At 51.3% G+C, this 22,960-nt stretch overlaps 2 protein-coding genes across 6 annotated transcripts in view; one reads left to right on the forward strand and one right to left on the reverse strand.

Moving 5' to 3' along the window:
• Nucleotides 1–5,065, reverse strand: part of LOC144730980 (AP-1 complex subunit beta-1-like) — a 71,120-nt gene extending 66,055 nt beyond the window's left edge. For 2 of the 5 annotated variants that reach the window (XM_078611896.1, XM_078611891.1), the window contains exons 1-3: nucleotides 4,944–5,065; nucleotides 2,338–2,393; nucleotides 510–615 (exon numbers count right to left, since the gene is read on the reverse strand). In XM_078611896.1, coding sequence (XP_078468022.1) covers nucleotides 510–615; nucleotides 2,338–2,374 — 143 coding nt within the window. In that variant the 5' untranslated portion in view covers nucleotides 2,375–2,393; nucleotides 4,944–5,065. Of the gene's footprint in view, nucleotides 1–509; nucleotides 616–2,337; nucleotides 2,394–3,163; nucleotides 3,241–4,824 lie in introns of all 5 variants that reach the window. The other 3 variants (XM_078611892.1, XM_078611893.1, XM_078611894.1) reach the window with 3 other exon arrangements.
• A 3,094-nt stretch (nucleotides 5,066–8,159) lies between these two features.
• PEX12 (peroxisomal biogenesis factor 12) lies at nucleotides 8,160–15,176 on the forward strand. The gene is made up of 6 exons (XM_078611897.1): nucleotides 8,160–8,400; nucleotides 9,676–9,821; nucleotides 10,959–11,281; nucleotides 12,088–12,294; nucleotides 13,025–13,245; nucleotides 13,880–15,176. The coding sequence occupies exons 2-6, from the start codon at nucleotides 9,693–9,695 to the stop codon at nucleotides 14,089–14,091; spliced, it is 1,092 nt and encodes a 363-aa protein (XP_078468023.1). The 5' UTR covers nucleotides 8,160–8,400; nucleotides 9,676–9,692; the 3' UTR covers nucleotides 14,092–15,176.
• Nucleotides 15,177–22,960: the final 7,784 nt, after the last annotated feature.

Raw genomic sequence — 22,960 nt, forward strand, 5'->3', positions numbered from 1 at the left:
CATCCAAGCAATATCCAGGCTAAAAGGGTGCTTAACTCTCAAAATCTGATTGCGTTCGGATGCATTCCAAGTGATTGGGACATAGGCCTTCGTGGCGGTGTTAACCATTGTAAAAACCACCATAAAGGCATATGATGAGAGATGGCACAGAAAGCATAGTAGAAATAATATAAAGTAATGTTTTGAAACAACGCATTCTTGCAAACCAAAACTTCTGCCTTCACTGTCGATAATCTGCGGTCGCCATGACTGTCACGCTCAACGGACTGCACATGCCCTACACTGTTTATTTACACTCAACAGGACGCAGTGCCCACTCTGCTGAACGTTGCATTTTTGCACCGGATAATTCGGCCACGTGATCGGTGATGTCAGTGTGTCATTTTTCCCTCCATTTACACCGGGCGTCAAGTTTGTCCAGAAATATCGCACTTCGGCATTTACCCAACGGGTGAAATAAGAATGGCGCGACAAGCTCCGAGAGTGAACTTCGGTTAGCATGCCCTCACCTGACGTCCTTGCCCACCGTCATGGAGGCAATCACCTTCTTCACAGCCTCCTTCTTTTTCTCCTTCTTGTCGCTGTTGAGGTCAGCCTTCAGCTCAAAGATCTCACCTGCAAGGAACAAAGAGCTCAGTATGTCCGCTTGCGCAGAGCGTCAGGCCACAGCCTAATCTGCCTGACTCGTGTTTTTTGTCTTTCATTACATTGCTTGTTAGTTTTATCTTTATGTACTGTTTAGTTTTACATGCTTACTGTATACAACATCGTGAGATACTGGCACTATTTAGACTAACAATATAGAAATACAATAAGTGCATCCAAGCGCACAATACATAGAGCGCGTGAAACAATTAAACAAATAAGATAGCAAATAAGATCTTACCATCGCGACACGTACACCAAATGGTACATGTTGAATACATTATTTTCAAACTATATGTGAGGTTCATGGATACATTGCAGATTCATGACTTTGGAAACTATAAATCTACATGCCCTAAGAATATATATAATACTTAAATACAAATATGAACCCGATTCTGCACAACTGAATTGCAGAGGGGCCAAATTGTCACATCTCAAAACACATTATGATCGACATGTGTTAATGTTAATTTTAAAGAATTCAGATTCAAAGTTTTTTGGCCAAAAACTCTTACATGATATGCTCTTTATTTAATGACATTAATGTGCTCTTGCTCAAGTTGGCCTGTTAAAGTGTGTTAAGTAAATAACATAAGAGTACTTGCATTCAAATTTTTTTTTTACCAAAATGCTTGTTAAATTATGCACATTCGGCAGTACAAGAGCAGCGCTAATGTGCTGTATAATTTCTAAAAGCACTCTTGAGTGCACACATGCTTTGCAATAATCATGACCCCGTCATGTGGCCACCTTCCTGTTGTTTTGGGTCACGCGGCAAAAAAGGAACACGCCTCAAGAACTGGTGGGCGCCATACAGCCATCACAACATCCAGTGGCTTGACAGACGATATCCTTCGAGATGGGTTGAAAAAACTGGTGCGAGTTTTGCCGCCGCCCAGTGATGAAAATAATGTTTGTGAGAAACAAGAGGCACCAGGGCCATGGGCATAAATAGTAAAAATGTCGTGGCTTAAATCGAGCACTTTGAACACACAGAAGTGGCACTTTGTGACATTCCACAGACAAATAATTTGTCAAAGTTTGTGACATTCCAAAGTCACAAATAATTTGTCAAAGGTGTGATGCTGTGTCCATGACCAGGATTATATTAATTGAAAAAGGAAGTCACAAAATTCACAAATGATAACTTGGATCAGATTCATGTAACTGATAAGCAGGCCATGATTGAAATAACTGCTAAAACATTAGTCACTGCTTCAGATAACAGCCAGTCATACCTCCCCGCTCTCCAGAGCACCAGGTTGGCCCTGATCCAGGCCTCTCCATGCACAACACACTTTGTACACCGTTGCTGTACTACATTGAATAAACCTTCCAGTGTTCATGGAATGTTCTTGCCTATAACACCAAGCTTGCTAACGGTGTTTAGAAAGCCACATTCTGCTGATCAGATTCAGAGAGCCGAAATCACTCTGGCGTTTGCCTGCGCAAACAAATGCTGCTGGAAAACAATGCACCAGACATCCCATAGGTTGGTAAACAAAGCGGTAATTTAATTATCATGTTGCCAAATAAATTCCTGTACATCGACTTAATTTGAGGTCATATATGGTGTTCATTAGTGCACTGCTTACATCAATCTCTTTGTACAATACTCTGCATTTCCTTACACAAAAAACAACAATACTTAATACCCAGTAGGAAAAAAGACACTTATCACCCACATACCTTTTTTGGTGGTCGTGAAGTACTTGGAGTCTGTCATTTTTAAATCTGCACGAAGACTGATAAGGAGAGACACACATAGATGATGACAATCCTTTTCTGGCAAAACAAAAATCACCGATAGTAAGCAACTCTCAATTACTATTTTGTATTTATAATTGCATGATACATACATGTACTCGTGAGTTTTTTGTCCGTCTGAAAATCCTGCTTAACGCTTGCAATCCCGCAATTTAAGATCTATTTTTGATATTTTACCAATACCACTGACTAAAATAACCTGGATAAATACCCAACTGAGAAACGCAGAAAGCTAAGCAGTGTTTAAAAACCTGGATAGTACTTTGATTGGCAATCACCAAGATAAAACTCGTATGTTTGGCTGTTGTGGGGCTAGATTTACAGCAAGGGACAGTAAAGAAAAATATATTTCTCATACCATACTACTTCCTAACATCTAATACCCCTGCCTTCACAAATACGCACTGACCAGTGTGGTGAAGAACGGTCAAATAACCCCCAAAAGCCACATGGCACGAGGACGTCCTGATCCACCCATGTGTCTCTTCTAAAGGAGACCTGTTGTCTTAATGGGATCTCAGCCAGTTTTAAATAAAATACATCAATGAATGTCTGCCCTGCAGTTAAACTTCGAAAATATGTTTATAAAACACCCACCTCTCAATGTTTTCTGGCAGGAACGTTAGCAACCAATTTATAAAATCAACGGCAGTTAATGTAGATACCGGTGGCATTCCATACAGGTACGTTTTGTCAAAAGAGCAATGATATGCCAAAACGCAGATTGTTATTGGAAAAGAAGCCTTACTATGAGATAATGAGTCGTATAATGAAAAGCACCAATGTGGCTGAAGATGACAATTTTCATTCAATGCATATTGGCATCTATGACATATGGGCAGAAACATGAACAATGACCAACACAACAGAACAAACATTGAAAATATAGCATGGAAAACTGTGCTCAGAATTGCTACAATGAGACGTAGAAATAGAAACACTGATCACGGAAGAAACCAAAAAAATTGAGATCTTAATAAATGTTGAGATAAGTGGGCTTGAGCTGCCCCCATTGCTGAAAGCAATGGACAAGACTCGGGATGGAATGGCAGCCAAAGCAGAGTAAATGCCAGAGAGAATAACCAGTGCGGAAATGCTCACGTGCAGGAGATGTAACATGGCATAGCATAACAGAGTGGGTGGCATCGGCATGGGGAAGTCATCATCCACCAGTTGACAAGACAGCGGCTCATGGAAAAAATTATGGGGTTGCCTTCTCCCACCAGCTGGCTGCTTTATGAATGTTTCAGATGTCCTAAACCACAACCAAAAACGTACTCGTACTGTACACAACTTTGTAAATCCGATGCTGGATGAGGCCTTAACAACGCTGTGCGATTTGCGAGTATTATTATGTGATAATACTTCACCACGCTGGTCATTGTGCGTTTGAGAAGACGGGAAACATCAAGCTGCCCACGACATAGCCTTGCAGCGGGCTATGATGTGCATGGTGGTCACCCATTCCAGGCTCAAAGCCTGCTTTCGAATTCGAAATTTGACAAAGATGGCTCGCATTCCGGACCGAATTGATCACGGGCTAAAATCGCTCTACGAATGGAGCAGACTCCTCTTGGAATAATTACCACCACGAGTTAAAATCGGGTTATAAAAGGTCCACAGAGGTAAGTCCCTGGTGTAATGTATAACCGTGTACAATTGCTGCACACGGCAATCTATGTGTATATGTTCCCCTCCTCAGCTTCTCTACAAATGTAAATTACAAATTGGGAGTTACATTCTAGCAGACATGGGATCAATTAAAACAAATGTGTAATCGAACCGACGTTCTACTCAGTATGGGAATTGAGGCGGTATTCATCTTCCGTTTACAGCGAGTAATGGACAATTCGGCATTCCTATGGCAGGGCCGAGTCTTTCATGGGACATCCACAACCCGACTGCTCCACAAATTGGTACGAGTTTATACCGAGCCACCTTGCCGTATAATTGCTATTACATGTGCAATGTCAACTCAAATTGCGTTTGCAATTCTTTACAAATTACACAACTCAATTATATCGGACTCAGTTTCTGCACCAAAGACGGAGCTAACATACAAAGTGGACAAAATTTAGAAAGACGCGACGCAGCATTTGCTAAGGAGACTTGACAGCTGACGTGACAGACCGCAACAAACAGAACACTATTTTAATCATTCAACACAACGTGACAACACGTCGGCAACCCTTGCACGACGAGGGGTGTCCCATCGGCGACAAATACACTCGTGAGACGCGCGCTCGCCATTCAAAATACACGCTCGGCTCAAAAATACGAGACTTGGCAGCAGGGGCCTAGCGTTTCGTGCAAAAGCCTCGGCCTTGCCTGGACGCCCTACGGGAATAGGCGTACGGGGCCGGGCAGAGGCCGCGACCAACAACGGCACCGGTCACCCGAACAACTTACGCTTCACGAACAAGCCCCGTTCAGACACCTCAAAACAAATGACGCAAAATTAAAGCAAAAGAAGACCGATGCAAAGGGAGGGAGCGGGGTTGGTCGGGGTGGGGAGGAGGTTAAGATACCCGCCGCTGGTCTGAGAAGAAGACGACGAAGAGCCGTGAGTGACGGGGGACCTCGCAAGTGGCCGGGGATGAATCAACGCCCCAAACGAAGATGGCTGCCGGGGTGTCGAGCCGACCGGACGTGACGTGCATCCCTTTTGTATATTTATTTATTTTAAAGAGGACCGGAGCCGGGAGGGGGGCTCGCTTCGTCGATTTTTATTTTTAAAAATTTATTTTAAAGATTTTTATTTTTAAAATTTCATTTAAAAAATCGAGTCTCCTCTACTTACGATCGAGTTCGGTTCCAAGGGGTTGCCGTTCGTAAGTCGAGTTAGCTTCGAGGGGTGTTACCGTTCGTAAGTCGAGTTAGGTTAGAGGGGGTTAATGTTCGTAAGTCGAGTTAGCTTCGAGGGGTATTACCGTTCGTAAGTTGAGTTAGGTTACAGGGGGTTAATGTTCGTAAGTCGAGTTCGGTTCCAGGTGGTTAGTGTTCGTAAGTCGAGTTAAATACCCAGGGGGTTACTCTTCATAAGTCAAGTTAGGTTCCAGGAAGTTACTGTTCGTAAGTCGAGTTAGTTGCCAGGGGTTACTGTTCGACACATCCATTTAGTAAAGTTTGTTTTTTAACAAAACATGTCAATTATGTGCTAGTACAGCACACAGGTGTGTTGGAGAGTAAACCCACAACATTTACAATTCGAATACCGTGACCTTTCACCAGTAATTACAACTAGCATCATCAGGCGGACAGCCAGAGTTGTCAATTCCGGTTTCTACCTTAAATATTCATCCATGAATCAATCGATAACCCGACTGCTGTGATTGCAAGTAACGACGGGCGCGAGGAGGGGGTATGCAATGAAAAGTAATATTTAAAAATACTTTTTTTTAAACACGCTTTAATGAAATGTACCGTACTCGTAATGGCAAAACTCCACAACTCCAGGAAGTGGCCCCGAAGCTTGCCACAACGTAAGGGACCGTGGTGATTTACAGCCAACGTCAGTTGAGCGTGGACAATTAAACCCAAGCCGAAACATAACATATTCAAAATATGGTTTATTTTTTTTATTTTTAATGATAGAATATAGTATTGTCATCAGTATGACATGAGTATACCAAGTTTGCAGTCGATAGCACATTGGGAAGTGGGTTAAAATTGAGTTACAATATTTGAGGATACGACAACAACAACAGACAGAGTGAGTTAATAGAAAGCGCGTAATAAAAAGATTGTTTAAAAATATTTTTTTTACGATAAAATATAGTATTGGCATCAATAAGACGTAAATATACGAAGTTTGCAGTCGATATCACATTGGGAAGTGGGTTAAATTTGAGTTACAAGATTTGAGGATACGACAACAACAGAGTGAGTTAAATAAAAGCGTGTAATAATAAAGAGAGCAATTGTAACGCACACCGTAGTTGCTCACTCTCACACACGAAAGAGAGAACGACTGGAAAGCGCGAGGAAGGAAGCACAGGCGAGTGGGAGAGGCTTGCAGCCAGGCAGTGAGCCGATGCCAAATACCGCCATCTGCCTCTCCAAGCTCTGCGGTCCTCGATATGTATGCACTGTGTACGTGTTTTGTATATCGTTTATTGTTAAATTTGAATCACAGTTCCTATGATCACTGTTACATTTTTATAGCTTTATTTTGGTGATTTCGAAAACGTTTTGGTTTAGCCATATTTGTTTGTTGTAGTACAGAGTTGGACTGATAACTTTAATCTAAATTGTCTTCTAGTTGTTATTGTTTGACTTGCATCCCACTGGGATTTTTGCACACAATGTTGATATACGGTGCTTTTTCTTGTTCATGTTTTTGTGTGTTGCGTTGCACCCGAGTCAAGAGCCGCATGGCTCACAGGGTTATCTCCATATATATAAAAGGCAAAGTTGTGATTATGTGTGTCTGTTCAAAATCTTTAGCGTACTTTCCGACATGCAACAAACTTTAAATTTGCCATGTGGGTACTTTCCAGACTGTACACCATGCAAACATTATAAAAATACACTTTCTTTTTGGGGGGGGGGGAGAGGGGAGCTCAATAATGCATTTATTTTTTGCACGACAAGTGAGCTGTGACGTCACATCTGTCACGTGACCCGCACACGTGGAAGCGCAACGCATTGTAGTGTCGTGGTTCGCGCGCTGCGCTACGAACCCGGCGACCCGAGTTCGATTCCCGCTCACGGCCACCACCAGTGACGATTATTTTAACCGGTCCTGGGCCTCCCCTAGGTCGACACAGCCTCAAACGAGTAACTGTTGTGGTGTGAACATCGCCACTGGGGGAGACAAAGGCGACCGGGTGTGGTGAATCCAAGTCCCGGCCGAAGCCGGAGTAGTACAAGCTAGTACCTAATAAATGAACTGAACTTTCGCACCGTACGTAGCCGACCTATGAAGGTGTTATCGTTCAATTAATGAGTGTTAACATGCGGGAGGAAAACGGAGCACAGGGAGAAAAACCTCTGCAGCGCGCGAGGAGGCAACTCTCTATCCCATACAGATGGCACAATTGGGAGTCCACACATTTGTGCTGTACCGCCTTCTTCTCATGTGGCTGCACTGCCCCCTTGTGAAAGGCAGAAGAGCTTTGGGTTTGATCTCCCACGAAGCTCATGGTCCACCTCACAACCCATGCCAGATGCAAATACCCGATGCACAGATTATGTAAACTTAAGAACTATCCATGAGTGTGCGTGCCGGATCCACAAAAATGGAAGGAGACACATCACGGCGACACGTTCCGCTAATTCCTGACGCGGTTATCGAATGGGAAATTGTAGTCGTTACCTCTGCATCTACATCAGCAGTAGGAAGGCCTTAGGAAAGCAGCAGCAGACCAAAAGGAGACTGCCCACCCCCCCCGGCTGCCCCCCCCCCTGGCTGCCCCCTCTCGCCCCGGCTGCCCCTCCCCTGGCTGCCCCTCCCCTGGCTGCCCCCCACCCCCCCTTGGCTGCCCCCCCTTGTTTCCACCCCCCCCGGCTGCCCCCCCTTGTTCCCCCCCCCCCTGGCTGCCCCCCCCCCCCTGGCTGCCCCCCCCCCTGGCTGCCCCCCCTGGATGCCCCCCCTCCTGGATGCCCCCCCCTGGCTGCCCCCCCTTGTTCCCCCCCCCCCCCGGCTGCCCGGGTGGCACGAAGGAAAGAGTGCGCGCGTCCCCTTTAACCCGGTCTGCGTGATGGTGGGTGGGGGGGGAAGAGGCGCGCCCCGCCCCCTCATCGCCGCCCTTCATCCGCATTTCCCAGTCGGAGCGCGGGCGCCGGCCTCGCGCACGGACACAGGACACGCGCACGCGCTCACGGACACGCGCGTGCACGCGCGCACGCGCCTTTCATCAAAGTCGCTGCGAGAGCCGCCACCGCCGCGGAAGGAGAGCCGAGCCGCGCCTCCCGTGCGGGCTATCGGGAACAACAACAACAACACGATTGAGTCGTCCCCGGGTTGACGAGAGGCGCCCGGAGGTGAGCGCGAGGGTTCCGGTGGCATTGCGCGGAATTCTCGACCGCGTGCAGACGGTATTACTCAGTGTGTGTGTGTGCGCGCGCATGTAACAGGCCTCGAGTTGACGGAGAGTTTTAAGAGTGAACGGTTAACAACCGCAGAGGCCTCCGTTCGCAGATGAGGGTCCTTTTTGCCTAGGCTATGTGCAGCTCAAGCTCAGGCGGGGTGGTTGAAAGCGAGTCCACTCAGCTGCACGTCCTTCCTGTACCATTCCATTCCCCCCGTCAGTTGCAAGTCTCTCCCGTACCACGCCAGTTCACTTGCTGCAGGTTTCTCCTGCACCGCATCTCTCCATCCAGTTCCGAGCCGACCTTCACTTGCTCACAAATCTGCCGACCTCGACACAAAGCGCCCCAGCCGCTGGTCCTTCCAGAATCGGTCCACTGAGCTCCTCCGCCCCCATCAGTCAACTTAACCTCAGGTCCTCCTGCACTTGGGTGCCACACGGTGGCAAGATGTTAACTCCCTCGCCTGGTGTGCGGGAGGTCGTGGGTTCCATCTCGACCCTGACGCCTGCTGCTGTATATTTGAAGTTTGCGTGTTTATCTCTCTCCCCGTGAACGCGTGGATTTTTCTCCATGTCCTTCGGGGTTTTCCTCCACATTTAGAGTCAACATGCGTTGTAAAATAAAATAAAAAAATATTTACTACAGTCTACTGAGTTCCAGACGACCCTGCAACCATCTGTCCATTCGGCACTCTGTTCACTCAGACCGAGGCAAATCGCTTCCTGTGTGCGTGTGTCCAAATTAATCCGCACAACAGCAGCCCACCACTCGCCACTAAATGGCGGTGACGTCACTGCAGCGCTTGTGCCAGGCTAGGTGCACTTGGAGGCCGTCACGTGAAGTGTCGAAGGCTCGCTGCGAGCAGTTTCACTGGACAGGCGCAAGGTGCCGTGGCTTCATGGACTGAGACGACTGGCAGATGCACCGCCTGTTCTCCAAACACCACACACCATACCTATCAACCCGTACGGTTTACCCCGTATTCTTGTGCAGGGAAATTGAGTTTTCAGGTCCATACGGCGTGCAGCCGTTTCAATACGGGCAAAAAAAAATTGTCTTTTTGTTTGTTTCTTCCTTGTGATGAGACTTTGTAGAATGAACGTTGACATTTATAAGGGGCACGGGGTGACCAATAAGTTTTGAATTGGTCTGTAATAAGGTAGGGCACTGATAAGCGGTTGACAGCTATGACACACACACACACTGCGACCCCTCCTCTCACCGCAGCCTCCACCCGGGGCCTCATGGCTGAGCATGGCGCGCACCTCGCCTCGGCCGCCACGGCCCTGGACGGGGCCCCCTCCGTGTTCGAGGCCCTCGCCCAGGACGGGCTCGTGTCGGCAGTGAGGCCCGCGCTGGGGCACGCGTGCAAGGTCAGACTCGCCCTGGGCATCATCATGATCTCGAGCCGCGATCAGAGCCGTCCCGAGGGTACGGCGAATAGGGGGAGACCGCTCCGGGCCCCGCGCGTCGACGTCACGGCGTCAGATGAAATACTTTCGGTTTAGGTTGAAGCAGAGGTCGCAAATGGGTTTTGATTCCTTACCCGTACCCGGCCGCACCAGGGTCACAAACGGGTACCCGTACCCAGCCGTGTTGCGACCTCTGGGTTGAAGGCATCGGGGGGGGGGGGGGGGGGTCCACGCAGTGTTATTTGCCCCGCACCCCCCCACCCCCCCACCCCCATGGACGGCTCTGGCCACTGCTAGACGAAGGTCTCCACCCCAAAGCAGTCGCCATCGCTCACGATTCATTTGCAGCAACAATTCACCTTGGCACCTGCACACGAGCTCATTTCACCGCTCCATCTCCTCGGCAGGTGACTTATCGGCCGAGTTCCATCCCTAAGACTTCCACTCCCGTCATTATTCATGACCATCCCAATACCCACACTGCAATACCACACCTGAGCAGCGTGGACATCCATACACCTGTCTGTACCCCACACTGGGGTAATTAGATGGTAACCGGTGAACCGGCCACCGGCACCTCTAGTTCTCAGTGTTCATGGAAATGTTTGCAATCTGTGCCTCGCCACCGACTCAAATCCTGATCGCACCCTAGATTCTCACAGAACAGAACAATGCGGACGTCCAGAATACAACACCGAATTCGAAACACAAACGTCATCGCACCTCCTCATGGCTTTGACGTTCCTCCTCCTCGAAGGCGCCGGTGTAACCATCTACCGCATCATATCATCAAAACCAGGCCGATGCGCACATCTCCTTCATGACGGGAACTAAAAGTCACAAGCCACAGGAGTGCGATTGTGGCCATGCCACCCAAACTGTGAACCGTATTGTAAACCACTGTAGTCCTTGCTGCTTTAACGGAGGAGTAGCAACACCACACGAACTCTCTCTCTCCTGAAGCCCTCTCGTTATGGCCAGCAGACCTCGACATTGCCACTGAGCCCCTATAATACCACATCGCCATTCGCTAGCAGTGTCTTGACATCGACTCGTGAACCAACCATCCACCCGCACACCCACCACGAGCGCGTGCAGGTGCTAGCCGAATCCCGCCCGGCGCTCTTCGGTCAAGCGTGGCGCCGCTTCGACGAGCTCTATCTGCTGCTGGACTTCCTGCTGCAGCGCCACAGCCTGCTGCGCAACTCCGCCTCCTTCTCGGAGAACTTCTACGACCTCAAGCGAGTCCCCGAGCGCCCGGGGGCGCCGGCCGGCTCGCGCCTGCCGCGCCGCGAGTTCTTCCTGTCGCTGGCGCTGCTGGTGGCAGCGCCGTACCTGCGGCTGAAGGTGGAGCGGCTGGTGGCGAGGATCCGAGAGGAGATGGACTGCGGCATTCACCTGCCGGACTCGCGCAGCGTCAAGTCAGTTGGGAGTAAAACATTTTCTTTTTTGACAGTATTAAGTTGCCAGTTCCGATTTCTCCCGGCGTGGCGGTTGAAAACAATGGACGAGTTTATTAAATCCGACCCTCTACTTGCCTCTGTCCGCCGAGCAGTACAGCGGTAAATTGGCAGGTCGTGTGTGGGGGGTGGGAGGATGAGGGGTAAACTGTGGGCACTGCCACCTCTTCCAAAACGTCTGGTCAGCACGGAAGAGTAGGCCAAAATACCCTCGAAAGGGGGCTCTGAAGCTCAGTCTCGTAGAAGCCCATGGGCCAGCAGTGGTGTGAGCAGGAATTTCTGGACTGTACCTTTGCCTTTTGTATTGTTTGACATTTTATATTAATTGTTTGTGCAGTGTTGTTCATCCCATTAGCGCATATGTAACAGCTTAATTCCATGAATCGTAGGTCATTGAGTCGTCCACGCATGTTAGACGCTGAAATGTATTACGAGTGTAAGAATCGAGAGAGGTAGCGCACAGCGGTTGGTGCACTGTGCTACAAACTCGGCAACCTGTTTTCGATTCCCGGTCACGGCTAACATCAGAACCGGTCCTTGGCCTTCGCTTGGTTGACCTTAAAGGAATACCTGGTGCAGTGTGTGTAAACATGAGCACTGAGGAGACACGGCTGCGCATTTGTGACGTGAACCACACCACAACCTCGTCGTGTCCCATGCCCGCTTTTCATAAGTGCCCGCTAAATAGCACTCGCCCCAACGCTCAGTTAAGGCTTCACGGGGGATCTTCGCCCGTGTTGTTTTTCTGTGCCCCTCACCCACCCCAGGCTGTACCGCGCCTTCCTGGCCGCCTTCCCGTTTGTGCACATGACCTGGGAGGGCGTGTGCCTCTGGCACCAGCTGAGCTACGCGCTGGGGCGCGGCCGCCACCACTCGCCGCTGCTTCGCTTCGCGGGCGTGCGTCTCGTCTGCCGCTCGCCCCTCGACGGCGCCGGCTCCGAGGATGGACCGCTGGCGCTGCCGCGACATCACGGGTCCGGTAGCACAGACCGGCGGGCGGCGTCGGAGGAGGAGGAGGGGAAGGAGTGCGGTGCCCCCAACGCTAACTACTAAAAACTAAATTGCTGAAAACTAAAACTAAACAGTGGACAATTGTGTTCACCACTAAAAGTTCCTTTGGAAACTAAACCAAAACTAAGCTTTTACTTTTACTAGGTAAGGCCCACGGAGCAATGTAGCTCTTATTCAGAAGTGACCTGGCCCCAAATGATAGCTCAACGAAGTGGCTTATCATGTGGAACTTTATAGCAGCCAAATATTCTAATCGCATGTTTCTAACCGTGAGGGAAAAACCGGAGGACCTGCAGAAAAATCCACACGACCACGGGGAGAACATGCAAACTCCAAATATACAGGGCGTCAGAGTTTGGATCAAACCGACGACCTCCTGTATAACAGGTGAGGCAGTTAACATCTTGCCACCATGGCGAGATGTTGACGGCGGGGTCCACATCAGGGCGATCAGTTGCGCGACCAAATCGCGCAACTTCACTGCCTGCTTAGAGAGGCGTCCACACACAAGCCGTTCAGTCACATGCAACAACGAAGTTGCGTGCAACAACCGCGTTGGATGCAACAACCAAGTTGCGTGCAACTGATCGCACGGGTGTGTTCATACGAAAGCAATCGGTGAGTGCTGGACCGTCGGTGAAGCAATGTACCCACGTAAGCGACACGGAGGATTATTTGTCCTTGTCACTACAGCGGTGTGCTCGGGGCGCTGGGGTCGCTGGCGTCGCACGCCGCCGTCAACATCTCGGCCGCGTTCTCCGTCGCCGTCTTCTTCCTGCAGTTCCTCGAGAGTTTCTACGCGCTCCGCGACGTGGGGTCGAGTCTCCTGGGCGGCGGCGGCGGCGGCGGCGGCGCGTCGTCGCTCCTGCTGCCCGACCTGCCGACGCCACCGCCGCCCATTCACCTGCACGCAGGTGTGTGTCGTCGCGCGCACGCGGGCAGCGTCTGTGCCTCCCTTCATCGCGTTTCGTAAAAAATATTTTTTGACAAGCGAGCGACGTGGCGCAGGGAGGTTAGAGAGACGCTTGAGCCAGGACCGCCGAGGATCCTGGGTTTGTGTCGGGGTTCAAAGGCGTCAAACTGTGATTCAACTGGGTGCTCCGGTGTAGAGCGATGATGGTTCCAGCCGTTAAATTGGTTGAATTCCAGCTCTGAGAAGGTATTGTATATGTTTATTGGGAAGGGTTGGTGGTACATCGCTAATTACCCATTTAAACACGCGCACACGACGATGGTCATCACACTGGGTCACCGGTTCCATCTCCCGGTGCGGCAATTGAAACGACTTTCTTGAATCCCCCCGCCTATCTTTCCATCCGGCAGTATAAATGGGTACACCACAGTTAGTCAATTGTCATGTTGAGTATGGTGGGGTAAAGCGTGGGTACTCCCACCAATTCTAACATGCCTGGGCCAGCGCGCAATAGTAGACCAAATACCTTGTTGAGAGGGTTTCCAGAGCTCCGTCTGGTCGAGGCCCTTCCGCCATCAACGGCACTTTGACGCTTCTAACCCGCTCGCCGTCTCTGCCGCCGCAACCCCCGGCAGATGCGGAGCTGGGGGATGGGCCGGCCGTGCCGCCCGGCGTGTGCCCCCTGTGCCGACGGCGCCGCACCAACGACACGGCGCTGGCGACGTCAGGCGTGGTGCTGTGCTACCCGTGCGCGTACGGCTACGTGCGCGAGCACGGCCGCTGCCCCGTCACGGGCTACCCGACCAGGGTGCAGCACCTCGTGCGCCTCTACCCGCCTGAGCAGTGAGCACCCGGAGCCTATTTCACCCGACCCCGACCCTGACCCGACCTGACCTCGGTTCACTACGGAGCGGATGCCGAGCGGAAGCAGAAGGAGCAGAGGAGGGCGGCCGAGGAGCAACGTCGTGGCGAGGTGTTTCAGAGGCCACCGCTGGCCACGACGAAACCAAGGGAGTGAGTTCAGAATCAGAATCTTTGTTTAGACTGGAGGAATCCGATGAGCCACTAAGCTCTTTTTCACAGACGTCCGGGAGAGTGAACGTAAATAGGGAGTGAATGTAATAAAATAAATGGGGGGTAACTTCCCACTGGGATGGACCGGTCATGACAGGTAACTTCCCCCACTGGTGAGTTACCTATGAGCTACAGCTCGCCAGGCAGCAGTCAGCTGGCGCTCCTGCCCTACCCCTGATGCTGTCCGTGCGACCTGACTTGACGTCACCCGACCTTGAATCAACCTTGTCCTGGCGCAAACCGGCATCCACCACAAGGCCGAGGGTTGGCAGCGCGTGGATGGCCGAGTGCTCTGCGTATTTTGCTGTGGGTCCGATCACAGTGCAATTCCATACCTGTCAACCCACACGGTTTATCCGTTTTCTTGTGCAGGGAAGTTGAGTTTTCAGGTCCATACGGCGGCGTACAGACGTTTCAATACGGGCAACAACATTTTTTTGGTCTATTTGTTCGTGTTTCTCCCTCTTGTGATGGGACTTTGAAGAATGAACGTTGAGATTTATAAGGCCACGCGGTTACCAATAAAGTCTGAATTGGTCTGTAATAAGGTTGGCGCTGATAAGGGGTTGACAGGTATGCAATTCCGATAGCTGCGCAGTAATCATGGTCATCATCGCCATCATTCTTTTACAGTCGATTTATTGAGCTGTACGCCCATCATTCTGTTGATATCTCAAGATCGAAAGGAAAGAAAGAGCAATGCAATTTTTTGTTTGTTTCAAAATACAAGTTTGTTTTTTTGAGAGGGCGTGATCCGACCTGGAGAGTGAACAGTGGTGGAAACTCTTCGTTCCTATGACGGGAGGTCACTCAGTTCTTCCCTCCAGGCGGTACTCACTTCAACAACCCTAGAGGGGACGATGAGCCGACGGGGATTTGAACTCGCGACTTTCCCGTCTGCGAGTTGAGCCCACGGCGCCACCTGCTGTCAAGTGCAGTCATTCGCCGGCTTGGAGCCACGTGGTGAAGGCGGGGAGGTTAAAGGTCCCACGCACTCGGCCACTCCGCTGTCGTCCCACCGACCCGCGTATGTTCAACGACGCGAACCACCGCCTTAATTTTAGATTTGAAGCTTTCGTGACTGCAAGGATTCATATTCTTAGGTTTTTTCGGTAAAGTCACGTAGGTAAAGAATTAGGTTTTTTTTTATTTCATTTTTATTTTACTTTTATTAATTTTAATTCTTTACCTACGTGACTTTACCGAAAAAACATAAGAATACACCGCCTTAATGTATTTGGGCCCTGCCACGACTGTGCAGTGAAGGCACTGTAATTGTAAAGAGTTGCACTAAGGTTGTGTTCGTGTGTGTAGTTAATCCTGATACACATTTCCTAATTCTGCGATGCAATGTCAGTTAAATTAACTGGATTTACGTTTTGTTTTATGAACTAATAAAATATGTTATCATCTGTCGGATTTTTGTGCCCGTCGACAAATCTTCCAACTCGCATCGGACGGCTCCAGGACGCAACATATCCACAAAATCAGAGTGCACACTCCATTGTACCCGCAATACGCGCACACAAATCGCAGACGGCTCAAGACAAGTGGCAGTGGCATTGGCATAAGCAGACTTTCATCCAGCAACGGATAGAAACTGGCTTATGGCGGTCACCAGGGTCGAAGGCTTCCCCGCTCGATGTGACCGATCGTAACTATGGTAACTATGCTAACTATGGTAACGACAGGCGAGTGAACATGCGGGTCACCCTGACCCCGACTCCTGCAGCTCGAGCAGTAGTTGCCGCAGATCCTCGCGCACACGCAGCCCCGACAGCTTCCTCTGGAGCCCGTGAAAGTCGGCGCACTCCAACAGTCGTTCCTGCTCCTCCCCGTCGCAGCCCTGCCCTGCGTGGGGCAGGCCCCGTCTTCCCCGCTGCTGCCCTCCTGCCGAAGCTGCCCGCCGCTCTTTATCCTCGAGCTGCTCCTCCTCCGAGCCGCATTCTCTCCGCCCGGGTTCGTCGCCTCCGGGTGGCGACCGCTCCGGGTTTTGAGAGCGGACGCCGCCGCTGGACCGCGAAGTTGCGTTGGGGTCAGAGGTCAACGTAGGCCAGGTTATTTCCAACTATATTTTTACCAGGTGGCGTGATAAGTCTGGCGAGTGTGCTGACGTCGCGTGGAGGAATGGTGATGTCGCGCTAAATGAGAGATAGTGTTTCGGTTTCATCTCAATTTGTATTTCTCTGGCCGACTTTAAGGTTAGTGTTCGGGGTTAGGATTAGTATCTGGTTTAGACAATAGGGTTAGAGTTAGTATTAGTCTAGTAATTGTGGTTAGACATCCAGTTAAAATATTAAATATGATTTGGTTTAGTGTTGAGGGTCATAGTTTGAGGGTGAGAGTCAGGGTTTCAGGTCACCGGATTAATGTCAGGGTTTGAGGGTTGGGTGCAGGGATAAAGGTTACGAGTTTAGGGGTATGGTCACGGGCAAAGGTCAAAAGCTCAGGGTTAGCGTCACGGTTTGAGGTCACGGGATCCTCACCGGCCACGGCGGCCCAGGATGACGCACATGGCGATGAAGAGCGGCAAATCGACGCCTTGGTCCTCATCCCGTAGTCCCAGCAGCGAGACGAGGTGAGCGAGGAGGGGAGACCTGGGGCTGCACAGGAGGCGTGCAGCCTCCTCCGCCTCCTGTACCACGAGCCAGGATCATCAACATCAATGTGATCGTCGTCATCATCACCATCAAGGACATTGTCTCCATAAACATCAGAAATATCGCAATTATCAATGTCTCCATGATCATGATTTTCATCACCAATATGGCCATTGACATTCTCATTACCATGTAGTACAACATTACCGTCTTCGTGATTATAGTCATCATTTCATCATCTTTATCGGCGCCATGGTGATAGTAATCAGTGTCGTTATGATATCTGCCGCAACTCATCATTAATCTCTTGGTGATGGAAATTCCGACCGTGTTTTCAACTGGCAAGGGTGATGAGCCGGTGACTACGAATAGAGCCCTCATCATCATTGTTGGATTCAGCCAACATCACCACAATTATAGAAGTGAAAATCCACGGACGTTTGCCTTCACCATTTTGTTCGCACCCCCCCCACCCGCCCCCCACCACTGCGGCGAGGTCACTAGTTCAGGAGGGTTCACCGGGAGCGTGAGGAAGCCGTCCCCGTCCCGATCCGCGCTCCGGAACGATGCGACGAACAGCTCCGTCCACTCCGGGGCGCAGCGGCAGCGCCGGCGGGCGTAGGCACGCGCCGACATCCCTGAGACACGGTCGGTCGCCCCACCCGCAAGCACCGGCACACGGTCAGGTTTTCCACCGCACGGCTGAGCCGCGGCCAGGCCCGTGGCCCTGGCCAGCCCAGCACGGCTCGCGCGGGCGCCAGCTTGCTTTTCCACTGCGGAACCCAAGCCGTGAACGAGCCGTGACGCGTGTATAGACGACGCGGTGTTGCCGTGACCCAGGCTTTAGAGCTCAGAGGTCGAGAGGTCGTACCTTCCAGTTCCCGGAGGTCGACAGGAAGCTCAAAGCGTGCTTGACGTGGGGACAGGAGGAGCGGTTCCCTGCCGAGGCCCAGAGAGACGTTCCCGTCCTGAGGGATTTATAACGGAGCACACAACACGAGGGGATTAAACATTCTGATGGTAGAGAATCGTTGAGGCTTCGCTGGTTAGCCAAAGGGCATTGCCATTTGCCCCAACGATTCATCAGGAGGGAGATTTATGTGTGTGTATGTGGGGAGCGATGACCCTATGAACCCGGCGACGCGAGTTCAATCGTCGCCCATGGCCAACACTAGTGGCATTTATATGAATCAGTTCTGGGCCTCCCCTAGGTCCACTCAGCCTCAAATACGTATCTTGTGAAACGTGTAAACATCTCCACTCGGAAGAAAAAGACGGCCGCCCACCCCCTCGTGTGCCGTGCGTGCCTTCATAGGTGTTCTATAACAGCACTTGCCCCACCAATCTGTTCAGGCTGTACGGGGGATCTTTGTCTTTTCTATGTGTACGTGTGTGCATGTCTCTGTATACCTGTGTTTGTAGGTTTGTAGTGTGTGTGTACTCTGAACCGTGTCATGCGGCTCTTCATAGGTCTTCTCGAACATCACTTGCCCCACCAATCTGTTAAGGCTATACAGGAGATCTTTGTCTTTTATATGTCTGTGTCCGCCTCTCTGTATATCTGTGTGTGTGTACGTGCGTGTGTGTGTGTAGTCGGCACCGTGTCCGCGTGCACGCTGAGACGGAGCGGCACGTGCGTGAGAGGCGTGTCGCGTGTGTCGGGCCTCAGCGGGAAGAGCCGCCCTGCGTGCCCCAGCGAGAAGCGGTGAGGCAGCTCCTCCGTGCCGGCCGCCGCCACCGCCACTCCCAGCCACTCGTACACGGCCTGCGCCACCAGCGACAGGAGGAATCGGGGAGTATTTGGATCACTGTAGTCCAGGAGGAGTAATCGAATTCCTGTAATCCAGGGATAGAGGAAACCACAGCCCGCATGGGCCGGATACGGCCCACGGCATCATGATGCCCACCCACTTTGAAACGGCCTGCAAACAATATTTATCCGTCGCTGCGAGCATCTCATCGGCACTAATCGGGTACTAGAGAGGGAATGTTTTTTATCTGACAAAGCTGTGTTTCACTGCTTCGCTTCCGTCGCTGCAAAGGCGTCTTCACACTAGCTCGACACGGACGTTGTTGTTCACGTCATTGTAAAATGAATGCTAAGGTGTGTGTTCATTTATTTCAAGGATAAGCTTCAAGGATAACCAATGGCTTCAACATAATTACATACGATTTGCATAAGGGGTAAATGATCATTTCTCTCACGCACTTATGTATCGTGTATGCGATAAACAAAAGAGGACGATCCTTGGAAACACTGCACAGGTGGTGATCCAATGCCCCCTTTTTCCATCACCACATCCGAGCTGTGGCAGCCTGGGGCCCTGTTCCTTTCCTCGAACCAAACTGTGATACGTTGACCTTACAGGGCACACTGAATCTGGCTTGGGGCCAAGCAGGACCAGGCACGGGGCTAATGACGCGAGGACACGCCGTTGCCGCGTCGTGCGGTGTGACCTGCAGGGTGTCGTGAGGTAGAAAGTATCCGACAAACTCCCTCTCTCCGAACTGAACCGAGACTCTTCTCTGCCCCAGGGAGACGGCGGCTTCCTCCGCGGCTCTCTCTCGGCTCACATTCCTCTGCCGGGTAAAACAGACAAAAAACGCGCAGCGATTCACTCCAACTTCGAATTCCTGGCCAGGGATAAAACCTCAGCGGTCAGCGACATGTGAACCGGTGACCAGCACGTATCTGACCAGCAGCAGAATTGTGATCATAATAGCAACGATGGTAATGCAAATGTTTATCGCTTCATTCATGCAAATTGTACCTCAAAACGCTAAAAATTGCGTACCACATTTTTCACGAAACCAAAGGGAGGAGATCTCCACAGAGACGGAACACAAACACGATCAAGCGGACCGAGGTGAACTACAACACGAACCACGTGGGGCTACAATAAACTTTTGAACGCCCGACATCAGAGACAATCCAGGGAATCACCACTAAGGTCATCATCAATCAACATCATAGCAGCAGCACACTCAGCATCATTATCAACAGCTGGATCAAAATCATCATCATGTTGCCTTCATGTCCCGACCATCGTTGATATCCACTTGCACGCAGTATCGCGCGCGACTGGAAAAAACCCGATGGGGAGTTTGTAGCCTCCTCGACATGGAGGCCCGAGCCGCCAGTGGTGGTGCTCACACCTTGCTTGCGGTCTCGCGGCTCTGCTTCAGGTTGTACCGCTCCGTGAGCCCCCGTCTGTAACGACAGGCACACACGCGCGCCTCACTCGCAGGCCACGCTCCAGAGTCAGTGCCAACATGTGGGGGCACGGAGCCTTCTCGAACGCGCAACCCTAAAAAAATCTGGAACACCCCCCGCTGCCTGCCTGCCTGCCACCGGACGTCCGAAATGCGCCGAGTGTCTCTCAATTCCGTGGTCCGTGCAAGACACACGTGTTCAGATTCGCCTTCCCATAAAATAAAACATTTACCATCTTCTTGGTTCTTTCGGTAAAGTCACGTAGAAGGGACACAATAAAAATAGTAAAAATAAAACATAATAAAATAATTCTCACGACGTTTCGGCCACAACGCAAGCAGCCGTCCTCAGGTGAAGAATGACGCTGTCTTCTCGACAGACCTGTTCTTCACCTGAGGACGGCTGCTTGCGTTGTGGCCGAAACGTCGTGAGAATTATTGTATTATGTTTATAATTTTTATTATTAATTTTATTATTTCCCTTCTACGTGACTTTACCGAAAGAACCAAGAAGATGAATCCCTGCAGTCACTAAAGCTTTAAATCGAAAACATTTACCACTTACCTTTCTAATGATATTTGTAGTGCACGGTTGCACTTTATTTTCTGCACGGTTGCAAATGACTTTGCTCAGTCGGTGTTAGCCACTGAGCGCATGACGAGTTTATTGTTTTCATTCCTGTTGCTCTATGCCCCCTGTACCGTTCCCGTCCCGTTGTAATGTGCACCGATGCTTACTCTACGGAGGGCGATGTCGTCACGTAAAATAATCATCGATCGATCGACTGAGAGCGACGCTCGAGCCGTCCCTGCGGTGCTGACCGCTACGCAACTGTAGAGGTGGGGAGCCGCGGGGAAGTGCGCTTCTCACATCCTGGATGCCACGCTCACAGTGGGGGGCTTTGCTGGGGGGGGCCGCGTGACGGTAACCGGGGGCAACCTGAGTCCCGGACGCCGCACATCCTGCCTCCCCGTCTCGCCGCCGGTCTGATAGGAGAGACGCGCGACACACACCAAGATGAGCCCACGGGCGCCGGGTCGTGGATTTGGGTTTCCACCGCACGCGAGTGCTTCACGTTCATCACGCTGGGCGTGCGGTGCGCTAACCGTTCACCGTAGGTGTGAGCAGCGCCGGTGAGCTACCCCTTCATTTTCGAGAGCAACTCAGCTTTATGGAGCGCCCTTAAACAATGGATTGTGGTGCTCCGATTGGCACGGTTGGCTACGTACGGTACGAAAGAAGAACGTACGTCAAAGAGGACGATAAAGAAGTGTGAAGTAACCGTGGAGAGAGCCTAAGGAGACCAGATTGAGAACTGGAGAGAGAGAATGCCTTGTTGAACGGGTGGTGTGGTCTTCAGCCCGGGACTTAGACGTCTCCATCGACTGAGTTTCTGATCCCCCAAAAGGCAGGGTTACGGCTGGGTAGGGCACGATCAATGGATCTCATTGGAGGAGTGTGTGGCTGAATCAACTCCTGGTTAGAAGGTGGAGCAAGTAAATTGCTCTATAATTGCACATTGCTGGTGTGCAGCTTGTGTGGAGCGCTGGGAGCAAGGCCTCTCACCATGGAGGCTACCGGAGGGGTCTCCCTGCACCCACTGCCCATGCTCGCAGCATCCGTCTCTGACGAGGAGTCACCGGCCATTGCCAACGCGCCCTGACGATGGCCTCTCCGCGTTCGCCGCGCCGACAGCGATCTCCCAGACTCCGGACCGTCATCGCCGCCATCACCGCCTCGTCCATCACCAATCTGCCAATGACAGCGATCGCTCCTGCACCTTTCCACGGCCACTTGGAGCCGTGCTGACTTTGTTCTGGGACCGGGCCGAGCTGGAACCAGCAAGGGCTAGGACCAGGCCTGGCTGGAACCAAGATGGGGTGGGACCAGGATGGGCTAGGACCAGGCCGGGCTGGGACCGGGACGGGCTGGTAGCAGACCGGACAAGAAAGTTTGGGTTCCTATGGAAACCAGCTTATGGACGAAATGTAGTCTCACAATAATCATCACTTTCTTTTGGCAATATATCCTTCATGGGCAATCCTTACAATCTCACCACCACCACACTACATGCCTTTGTGTGTTCCCCTTGGTCACCGACCTCTGCGGTGTGCCACTCCAATTCCAATCTCAGTAACCCGCCTTCCTCCACCCTGCATACCAGCGCCGGTGCGAGCGAGGCTGATGGTGTTGGCCCTGCACCACCAAACGTCCGTTTGGCCCCCCCACCCACATTCACGCTCCTCCGTAGTGGTGAGCTGTAGCCGGCCCAGAGGTCGCAACCGGGTACCCGATACCCGTACCCTACCCGATACCCGGCTACGCGTACCCGGCCGGGTACGGGTACCCGTTTGCGACCCTGGTGCGGCCGGGTACGGGTAGGCCGTGAGTCACTGGTGAGTAACTGTCACTAATTTCCCAACGTCTTGTCTCTTCTCACAATTCAAGTTCCTAGAATCAACCCACCCGCGCCTGCAACATGGCTTCATCCCAGAGGTCGCAATCGGGTACCCGATACCCGTACCCTACCCGTACCCGGCCGGGTACGGGTAGGGTACGGGTACGGCCGGGTACGGGTACGGGTAAGGAATCAAAACCCGTTTGCGACCTCTGAGCCGGCCCTGCTGCAACATGTTCCACACCCACGGTGACGACGTAGAGAAAATTACTGATTGTTTTATATCAAGCCCCTGGCTTATCGATCTGAGGTGGCGAAATGTTAACTACCTTGACTGGTATACAGGAGGTCGTGGGTTCGATCCTGACCCTGACGCCTACTGTGTATTTGGAGTTTGTATGTTCTCCCTGTGGTGTGGGTTTTTCTTTGG

This window comes from Lampetra planeri, chromosome 37 (genome assembly GCF_965212315.1).
Source record: "Lampetra planeri chromosome 37, kcLamPlan1.2.h2, whole genome shotgun sequence".
Taxonomy (NCBI): Eukaryota; Metazoa; Chordata; class Hyperoartia; order Petromyzontiformes; family Petromyzontidae; genus Lampetra; species Lampetra planeri.

Coding starts and splice junctions, on each gene's coding strand:
- PEX12 (XM_078611897.1), top strand. CDS start 9,693: ATGGCTGAGCATGGCGCGCACCTCGCCTCGGCCGCCACGGCCCTGGAC. Junction 9,822..10,958: donor CGCTGGGGCACGCGTGCAAG/GTCAGACTCGCC, acceptor GAGCGCGTGCAG/GTGCTAGCCGAATCCCGCCC. Junction 12,295..13,024: donor GCGCTGCCGCGACATCACGG/GTCCGGTAGCAC, acceptor TTGTCACTACAG/CGGTGTGCTCGGGGCGCTGG.